Here is an 11,124-nt window from a genome sequence, read left to right as displayed (position 1 = left end):
TTGCTATTATTCGAAAGTGCGCATTGGGTAAACTCCGTCTCATACACTAACCTGCCAATCACACGAACAGGTAAAACGCACTAGGTAAATCCTGTGCGACTAGGGGTAATATTCTTATTGATTTCCCCAGAAAAAAAAAAAGAAACTTTTTTTTTAAAAAAAATTTTCGTAAGTTGCCTTCATAAAAGGTTTGCTTTTCTTAAACATCCTTTTCAGCCCAGTTGTAGGGTCATAAGAGAAAATAACAAATAAACATTTGCATGCCTGCTTGTTCCATTGTGCACCCCATGTTCCACTCTTTCTTTTCTTAGAGCCCACTTGAACAATAATCACAAGAACAAACGCGTAATGGAACAGGAATCACAATCATATGAGGCTAGTTTTAGTGCCTCGGCTGGTGTTATAACATTGAAGTAATTTTCGTTCATAATGATAAATTTTTAAGTTTTAATTTGCAGCCAATTTTTGACAAATGGAAGGTATATCTTGAAAAAATTTACCATGGTCTTAAAACGATAGATTTGGCAATACGATTTACCATCATATGACAAAGCAATTACTAAGTTATGTCGATGATCTTTATTTTACGCGCGCGCGCACACACACACACATTATATATAGACACATATATATGTATATATAAAACAAACACACACACATATATATATGCACAACAAACTAATTTGTTGGTTTCATAAGCATAAAAATGACAATTTCTTTCTCTCAAATCTATGTCTACGTCACATTCTTGTTTTGTTATTTTGGTTAGAGATAGTAGTTTTAGTTTTGTGAAACACGATAAAGGTATCTGTTTGAGGGATGAAACAAAAAGGTCATTCTTTCTTTTCCATGGGAGTCATGCATAAAACATAGTTCATTTCAGTACTTGACTTTTATTTCCATGCCACATTAATTAATTTCCCAAAAAATAAGGGAAATGAAAAACTTATCTAACTTCTCCATTTGGTTTGATAAACTAAAAAAGAAAAATACATACCTTTAGCATAATAAACGAAAAAAAAAAGTTCTGCAGGAAGAATTGGCACAACAACTTTTAAGCTTTTGTGTGTCTTCCGTTTAGCCTTTTTTCCCTTTTGAGGGGATGCCATGCCTCCAAAATCAACAAGCAATTGTGATGTGTGGAATTGAGCTAAAACTGACTAATTTTCTGCATAAAGTCAATTATTAACACTTTGATGATTAGCTGAAACTGAAAGCAGTAATTTTGCACTAGACGAACATTACGAGTTTGTGACCCTCTGGTCCACTCCACATCCCAATTTCTCTTTTAAAATGAGTAATTCCACTAAATCATTTTGTATGACTTGGTGGACCATCCCATTTCACTTCTTTATTAGTACAGGACCATCCAACAAATCACAATATGGAGTTAGCTAAACTTCCAAGTCCAAAGAAACAATTACAGTGTCCTAGAGGCGACTTGCAAGCTTCAAACTTTGTCTATTTATATACTGGTTCAGATCCCATGTTTTTATAAGCCTATCAAAACAAAACACACCAATGGCACCCCCCACTTCCATCACCTTCTTCAATTTTATGATCTCCACTTATCTAATTCTCTCTCAGATTTCTGTGACCTTCATGAAGGGCCATGCTTTGGAAAGAAGTCTGGCTGCTGAAAGCAACTACCACACAGTTCATGTCAGTTCAATACTACCATCCTCTGCCTGCAAGCCCTCTGCCAAAGGTTTTATTCAATTGAACTTCCTGCTTCTTTCTTTCTTTCTTCAGTGGAATTGCTAGCTAGTTTTAGTTTTTGGGCTAGCTACAGAATTTTCTTTTGCACTACATAAACATCTTTTTGTCATATTCATTCTAATCTTAGATTTTGTGTTTGTTTTTAAAAGGACTAATGAAACTGCGAATGATAGATTCTACCAGTTTTAAGTACTCCATGAAGATTACGCTTTTGAGGGCTATTTGTTTAGTTAAAGAGGTCCCTAATATTTTTGTGGAAAGGAAGGTTGTTCAAAGAAGGAGATTTTAAACAATGAAGACTTTTTAGTTAACTGTCCCTCCATAAGTAGTTGGTTCCAAGACAATAATGAAGACAAACTAAGCAAAATCACACCCAATATTGATGGATTAACAAGGGTGACCATTCTCACTTCTTTCCAAAAACAAGAGAAGTCATATTCATTATTCTTTTACAGACTTCTTAAACATTTAGTTTAAAGAAAAGATTTAGCATTGAAAAGTTTTGCAGCCTCCATCTCGTTTCAGTGTCATTATTTCTTTGATTGGGTGTCACAAAATAAGAGTTTCTTTTTAAAGGTCATTAGCTAGTGAGACTCATTAAGTCTCTATCAGGTTAGCTAGGACTAGTTTTGAATTCCTCTACCCCATTGCACCCCCCACTATTTAGTGTACTAAAGGAAAAAAAAAAAACAAAGAACTTTTAAAAGTATTACTATAGTTTTCCTATTTTACCATTTGAAAAGAACAACTTTTCCAAAATTCGAATGCAATCCTCATTATTATACAATGTAAATATGAGGTTCATGATTAACCTAAGCCCCAAGAATTAGAAATTTCAGATTTCAATCCCCCTGTCCCTTCCCATTTCTTAAATCTCATCTTTTTTCTATTGGAATTTTTTTATATATATAAAAAAACTTAAGGCCATAACCTAAAGACATGAATAATGGTAAAGGGTGCAATTTGGGGTGGGGTGGGGTGGGATTTTTTGGGGGGTGGGGGGTGGAGAGGGGGTGAAGAACAGCTAATCCTTCAGCCTAATTGCAAATATTAAATGAGATTCTACCAATAATCCAATCATCCAAGCAAAGGGGCCCATCCATAATCAAAGAAGAACTTTATTTCCAATTTTTTCTTTCATTGGAATAGGTGATCATATGTTAAATTTTGTCAAAAGAACCTTCTCAGAAATAGAAAAATTTTGGATAATTAATGTTAAATAACCAATTTAGAGGCTATTTATCACAAGGAGATGTCTTTATGTTCTTGAAATTACGCTAGTTTTTGAATATAATCAATGGCTCGTTTCCAATTCCAAAAGACTCTTAGTCGTGCCATGCGCAGAGAAGATTATGTATGGTAAGGGTAAAATGCTTAAAGCAACTAGCTTATTGGCAAAGGAAAATGGCATTGATTAGTACTGGTATACATTTATTAGAAAAAAAGAAAATCCTTATAATTGAGATGGAGCTATCCTTATTACGATAGACCTCATCAGTATTATTCGCTCACTAAATGTTGTCGCTTCAGAAGCCATTAGAAGACAACTGATAAAGAAGCCAACCACCCAAAAAAAAAAAAAAAAAAAGCTAATAAAGAAAAACGTCTTTTTGGCATAGTTATTAAATCCGGCTCGGAGAGAAACCCGGTGAAAGAGGTGGGTCAACGGGTTCAACCAGTGGGTGAGTGGTTCAACCGGTGGGTCACTACATATATTTAAATATTATGTTTTATAATTTTTGATATGGTTAAAACTATAATAAACTATGTTATAGTAAATACTCAATTAGTCCAATTTATTATAAAATCATTAATTCTTATAAGAATTAACAAAACCTAAATTTAATTTGTAATCCACCAAACTTCAAGTATAAAATTTTATCTAAGTGTAATTATCTAGTTTATTTATGAATTTTAAGTGCAAAAGGTTATTAAGAATAATATTTATTTTTAAAATGAATTGTGTAATATGTTATTTTTTAAATCCATTTCATAATTTATAGAATTTAGGGAATAATAAAATTTTATTAAAAGATTCCAAATAAATTTTGTTTTGAAGAAATAAAATAAGAATAAAAATCTAATATATAATATAGAAGGAGTAAATAAGCACTAAGTGAGTTGTTGGACTAGTGGTGAGTGCACTTAACCTTTATACTTGAGATTTGAGGTTCAAATCAGCATTTAAACATCTTTTAATCATTTTTATCCCAAAACCGACATCTTTTAATCATTTTTATCCCAAAATCGGGTCCCTTACAAAACCGTCCCCGGGTTTCTTACAAAACCGTCCATTTCAACCGATTGAACCGTTGTTCGGTTGAAAAGTCAATGGATTTCTTGCACAAACGATCCAATTATAAATCCAGCCCAGTTTCATGGCCGGTTCACCGAGTTGATGGGTTGAATCGTCGGGCCGGGTCGGGTTTAATAACTATGCTTTTTGGGCCAAAAAGCTAGGAAAGAGTGTGGTGGACATTATTGTTTCTCTCTCTTTATGATCATCATGGGTTTCATCGCCCCTTTTGTTGAAATATCAAGTCACGGAGCGCATCACAGCTGTGCCGGCTAAATAAATGTTACTGTAGGTGGATTAATGTCCACTGTTTTAGGGTTAATCATCAATTGTATCCTCAGCATCTTTTCATAGTTCATATCTCCTTGCTAATTAGATAGTGATTATGCAAAATTTTCTTCTTGCTAATTGGATATTTTACTCCTCTAGCTCAATTTTATGTTGGTTTAGACATTAGTACATTTTCCATCCATTGAGTTTCATCAAAGGGCTTTCAAGGTCTGGCGACAAATCAATATTGATGAAACTTTGGCTGAAAATGGCAGAGTGCCTAATTTCCAATATTAAACCTAATAAATGTTCATGACTATAGCTTGACTATTACTATTTATGAATAACCCTTCTTGATGTTCATTTGTTGATCATGATCAAAACCTCCATAATTTTAAGTTTGAGGAAGGATTCTTGTGGACATCAAGAACCCTCATGAGAAAAGAAATGTTGTTTGTTTCTTTTTAGGTTCATCGTGGGCTCCATTGCCCTTGTAGTTGAAAGAAAGAAGTAACCTGAAAATTTCCAGAGTACCTACTTGTCTACAGCTGTTTTGGCCAAAAAGGTCACTCTAATTGAAGGAGACAATACAATTATCAGAGTACCCACTTCTCTTAATGAATCAAGAAATAATCTGAAAATTTCAAGCTACTCTTTGCCCCTACAAGTTGAAATTGGAAATCAAGTAGAGTAACACCCATTATATATTCTACTTATCTACATCATCTTTCATATGAGGTCTTTAGCTTTAGGATCAAGCATTAATATGTATCCTCAATCCCAAGATCAAACTTCCTTGCTATTAGATAGGGATTGTGCAAAAAATTTTCAAAAGCTTCTCATGTTGTAAACTAATGCTCGAATTTGGATTTGTCACATTTAATGCACTGGTTTAATTTTCACGTAAATGGTTTAGGCTGTATTAATAGTAGAACAAGTTATGCATAATTTATTTGGTTTTAGAGCTCCAACTTCATCGATAGTACCTCTTTTAGCCATTAAGTTTCATTGAGGGTCCCCAAGTCAAGATGTAGTGCAAAATGTGGAAGGTCAAGCATTAGACATAATAAAGTTTTATGTCTAGTTTGACTGTTTACTGATCACCAAAAACCCTTCTTGACGTTCATTTGTTAATCATGATTAGAACCTCCATAATTATGAGTCTAATGAAGGAAATACCTTGGACGTTAAAACTAATGAATCACACTCTTTTGCTTGACAAAGTTTCTATCATCATGTAGTCTAATGGTGATATTCATCCACCAATTTACATATGCCGACATCACAAATTCATAATAAGACATATTCTATACTAAAAACTGTCTTTTCCCATATAATTGCTTTGTAAAGTTGCCATAACATCAAATTTATCATCTAGCTAAGCCATCATTATCATCAGGTCCCAGTAGAAAGTCATCATTGAAGGTAGTTCACAGACACGGTCCATGCCATCAACTCAATCAAGAATCATCCAACAGAGAAACCCTCACTGAAACACTTTCAGAAGATGAAACTCGTGTCAAGTCCATTCAAGCCCGCCACGCTTTTAGAGCCGACACGGACAAAATTCGTGGTTCAAAAGCTGACCTTCCTGCTAAGAGTGGAATCGCAATTGGCACAGGCAACTATGTTGTCTCAGTTGGTCTTGGCACCCCAGCTAAATCATATACGCTTGCTTTCGATACTGGAAGCGATCTTACATGGACTCAATGCGAACCATGCGTGAGAGTTTGCTACAAACAGCAAGATCCCATTTATGATCCTGTAAAATCTTCATCATATTCCAACATTTCTTGCAATGCTGCCCAATGTTCTGCACTTTCCTCAACACCTGGAACCCGCACGGGTTGCTCAGCATCTAACTGTCTCTACGGTATACAGTATGGCGATCAGTCTTTTTCGATTGGCTTTTTCGCTAAAGAGAGGCTAACATTGACACCTACAGATGTTTTTGATGAATTTTTCTTTGGTTGTGGGCAGAACAACCAAGGATTATTTGGAAAAACTTCTGGCTTGCTCGGCCTTGGCCGTGATCCGTTATCCACAGTTTCCCAGACTGCTCGAAAGTATGGCAAATACTTCTCTTACTGTCTTCCTACAAAGTCAGGATCAAATGGACACTTAACTTTTGGAAAAGGGTCGGTTCCAAATACCGTGAAATTCGCTCCTTTCTCGAGTTCAAGGTCTCAATTGAACTCGTTGTACTTCCTTGACATTCAAAGCATAAGCGTTGGAGGACAGCTGTTGTCTATTAGTGCATCAGTGTTCCAGACAGCCGGGAATGTTGTTGATTCTGGAACAGTTATAACACGGTTACCTCCAGCGGCTTACTCTGCATTACGCTCTGCTTTCAGACAGCAAATGTCACAGTATAAAACTGCACCTGCTACATCCACACTGGACACTTGCTACGATTTTAGCAGCCAATCCACAATGAAAATACCAAAGATCAGTATCTTCTTCAGTGGAAACGTAAAGGTTGATTTAGGTATTGAAGGGACACTTTTTGCATTAAGTTTATCACAGGTCTGTTTGGCTTTTGCTGGCAATAGTGCTGCCACAGACGTGGGAATTTATGGTAACACACAACAGCAAACATTTGAAGTAGTTTATGACGTTGCAGGCGGGAAGCTGGGGTTTGCACCTGGTGGATGCTCTTAAATTGAACTAGCTATACAATTGGACTCTATTAGCAGCAAAAGTGATTATCCTACAAAAGGAAGTATCAATTTCTGAAAGTAGTGTCTGTGATAAGAAATAACCTAGTTAGGCTGAGAAAAATCAGTCAGAGGATAAATATACAGCTATGTCTGAAGTTAATATTATCAGTTCGCAATTTACTTGACGCTTTCAAGAATTTATTACCGTTTCCTGCATTACTATCAAATTCTTAGATAATGTTTTTCCTTTTTGTTTCTTGGAGCAGGAAGGGGCTTGTTCAGGGTCCCAACTGCCATACTAAGAATCGCAACTGTTGTAGTCTATGACATATTAAGAGTTAAGAATCATAGCACCTTGAAGAAAATGGAGACTTTCAAACTGAAATTTGAACAACTGTAGTTGAATTATATTAGCCAACATTTTTGCTGGTGACAGAGGATCTAACATTATTCAAGAAAAGGAAGAGTGGAAAATAATATGAAATAGAGGTAATTTTTCTGCACACCAACAGGGTTTCATCCCACCACCTACATTTTCAGCATCTATATAAAAAAGAATATCCATTTTGGGCTGATGATTAATCCCAGTAGTGGTAACATTAATTGAAATTTTGTTCATGGTAAATTTTAAACACCGAATTTACCATTTCTTCTGCTGTTTTTGATAGGTTCAAGCTCCATCGGTCCCATCTTACCTGTGAAATGTATCACAATATATTTTTTAGGGAACTGAATGCTTGCAAGTTGCAACCCATTGTGATTATAATATCTAAGTTATTCAAAGATAATTCATAGTGAATATTCAGCTATTGATTGCTTAAAATTGGTGTGCAGAGAATCAGATACTGTTTCTGTCAAGCATGAGACAACTGTTACCAAAGAGTTCCCACATATGTAAAGACTCGCAGAAACTTTCAATTTACTTTCAGCAACACTGATGCCAAGTAGTTCCAAACGCATAAAGGATCCTTGACTATAATTTGATCGAATTTTCAAAGAAGGTGTTAGGAAATTAGCTTAATTTCTTTTAGGCAGGTTTTTGTTTTGTGTGGAAATAACAAGTTTTTTTTATTGGTTTTAGTTACTTGAAGTAATAGTCAAGGGATTTCCTATTTGTATGAATATAGGAATAGAAGTTATTTTCTATTATGTATAAGATTTGGAATTAGCAGTTATTTTCTATTATTATTTGGGTTTGGATGTTGGCCAAGTAATGTAACTTATAAATAGGTGGGGGTTGGCATATGATAGGTCATAATTTGTTGCTAAATTTATAATTATTCTCCCCTTGATTTTATCCAAATATTATTTTAATTGTCAGATTCTACTTATATTGGTATTTTGTGCTTATTTCAGGAGCGGGAATAAAAAGTGCTTAAATGAAGATTTTCTAGTGAAAAACATCTGATGGTTGCACGTGGGCACGCCTAGTTCACTGCTCAAAATCGGAAAGTCGGGATTGATATTGGGCAATCTCCAAATCTGAATCAATTTCCTAATTTGATAACTATCAGGACCTTCCTGATTTCGCGGGATCATCCTCAAGTGATTGGGAGAGTTTTTAGGAAATTAAATTGTGATAGGAATCTTTTTAGAAAGTTGATTGGTATCAAGATACCAACCAATTAGGAGAAAAAAGAGGGATTATTATTTGGCAGACATTAGCTCTCTTTTGAGAGGCTAGAGACGGAAAAGATAAGTAATAATTCCTGTCTTTTTATTTTGACCTTTGTGGCCGACCTTTGGCGGACACAATTGAAAAAGCTCTTCTCAATTATTTCGCATGGCTAGTTCACCACTAATGGAGAATAACTTCCTAATTCTAGTCAAAGGGACAATTGACGATTTGATTCGGCAATTACTGTGAGATCTAAATTATTTTAAATGTTTCCTTCATTTATTGGTATTTATATATTTTCTGTTTTTAATTGTTATAACTTTTGTGTATGATTGAATAGTGCGCAATATTTAATTATTCACGTAGGCTATTTTGCTAATTGGGAGTAGTTGAATCCGTAATTGGTCGATTACTTACGTCTCGGTAGCAACTGGCGTAATTGGGTTTATGTCAGGAAAACATACGATCTAATTTAAACAAACCCTCGTAGCGTATTTGTTAGTTAGAGTTGGGTTTTTATAATACTTAATGCAATCAAGAAATTAAATCCTACGGCAGTACCTAGGGTTACTTCCTGATTAGCGAAATAGTTAACGGTCGTACCTTAACTATCGAAAAAGTAAGGAAGAATTGGTTATTTATCGCGTGTATGACAGTTATAACTAATCTATTAGTGAATGTTAGAATTATACTTGAATCGATGATCAGTTGCATAAACCATTTTTGAAGTGTATCATTGACTAGAGTTCTCCCAATTATTTTTGTCAATTAATTATTTTTCGCATTCAATTTATTTAGTTAGCAATTCACTAGCATTTAATCCTAAAACCCACTGGTTGTCTTGAGTTGAAAGGAAACGAACTTTTTTCCAGTCCCTGAGGAGACGACCCTACTTGCCACTATTTACTAGTTAGTAAATTTTGTCAGTTAATTAATTTTGGTATATCGGATTAAGCAAACTCTTCGGAAACAGGGTAAATCAAGTAACCCATTGCATATCTAGAGTCCCTGCTCTAATACCTAGAATTGATTATTGACTGTTTTTCGTGGTAGTTAGGTTTTATTATTATTATTATACAAGCTCGGCACCTGTCAATTTTTTGCACCGTTGTCGGAAACTAGTGCCTGATTAATTTGTTTCTTTATGAGTTCATCTTGCTATTATTATTATTTTTTATATTTTGCTCTTATTTTTTTATATATAGTTTATGGCTGCTAACATTCCGTATTTTTGTGATAGACTGGATTTTATTTTTAGAAAGGGTTATGAGACTCGTGCTTTTTCTAATGATCAATGGGTTATTACTAATTGTGAAACTTATTTTGCCTCAGATCTAACTACCACAAAAAATAATCAATAATCAATTCTAGGTACTGGAGTAGGGAATCTAGATTGTCAATATTGGTCACTAACTTTTGATGTTTACAAAATAATTGGATGTTACTAATACCTATTCAGGAAATACTTTCAGTTATGAAGCAAATCTGATTCAAAAACCAAGTGTAATTGAAAGAGATAAAGGATGCTAAAAGCTGTCGTACGCTCATGCAGACAGGACCGGATGTTAGATAAACATTGCACAACTTCGAACACATGAAGAACTCCATCACCGGACATCCGAAAGAATTATGATATTCCCTCTAGCTCACTGACTTCTTTCGAACGCAAAGCACTAGAGCACTCGACATCCGATAAACAATGCAGCATTTTGGACGTAAAGCATTAGAGGTACCGGACGTTCGAAAAATTGATGAAGATTTCTCAAACTCAGTGTCTGCTGTCGAATGCAAACAACGATAGTACAGAACGTCCGATACTCCTAACGGTTAGTTGACTGTTTACCTACTTTCTATTCGTTGGAAATATTAATGAAACACTTTCTTAGTCTTATATAAATAGTGCATGGTCAGAAATTTCAAATAACTTTTGCACACTGAAGATACAAAAGATATAGACTAGTTTTCGTGAGAAAACACTCTCCAAGGAAGATTTGTAGTCTTGGTGATGTGAAGTTCATTGTAAATTTTTCATTTGTGAGTGAATATTTCAATAGTGTAACTCTGTGAGAGTTGTCTTGAGGGATAGTAAAACTTCCTAACTTGACCGAGTGGAGCTTGGGGTAAGACGGAAGTGAGCTTTCTTTTGTACACAAGATTTGTTGTATTTCATCAATTTGAAGAATCTTGTTTGAATTGATCTTCAAGCTCAAGAGGAGCTTGGTAGTCAATTGGTTTGCAATTCCTTTCTTCTTATTTATTTATTGTTATCTTATGATCTTTAAAATTGCTTATATCTTCTACTTCTCTCAAGTGATTTTGTTTATTCATTGATTGATTCATTGTATGATCACTTAGAAAAGAGGGTAAATTTCATATTGAGCAAACATTACTCATAACTTGATTAGCTTTATAATAAACCTAATTCACCCCCTTCTTAGGTTGTCCTCGATCCTAACAATTGGTTGTTCTCCTATAAATTAAGCTCAATCGGCTTAGGAGTAAAGATGACAACCAACAATGTTATATTTTTTGAAGGACACTCTGTAACTAAACCACCTATG

General features: G+C 34.7%; 1 protein-coding gene across 1 annotated transcript; it reads left to right on the top strand.

Moving 5' to 3' along the window:
* Positions 1-1,408: 1,408 nt before the first annotated feature.
* On the top strand, positions 1,409-7,146 carry LOC113770792 (aspartyl protease family protein At5g10770-like). Its single transcript, XM_027315373.1, has 2 exons — positions 1,409-1,708; positions 5,685-7,146. Exons 1-2 carry the CDS (start codon positions 1,522-1,524, stop codon positions 6,944-6,946), a joined length of 1,449 nt encoding a protein of 482 aa, XP_027171174.1. The 5' UTR covers positions 1,409-1,521; the 3' UTR covers positions 6,947-7,146.
* Positions 7,147-11,124: the final 3,978 nt, after the last annotated feature.

This window comes from Coffea eugenioides, chromosome 5 (genome assembly GCF_003713205.1).
Source record: "Coffea eugenioides isolate CCC68of chromosome 5, Ceug_1.0, whole genome shotgun sequence".
NCBI classification, from domain to species: Eukaryota; Viridiplantae; Streptophyta; class Magnoliopsida; order Gentianales; family Rubiaceae; genus Coffea; species Coffea eugenioides.
The sequence above is the reverse complement of the archived record's forward strand: the minus strand, read 5'-3'. Positions and strand labels throughout refer to the sequence as shown.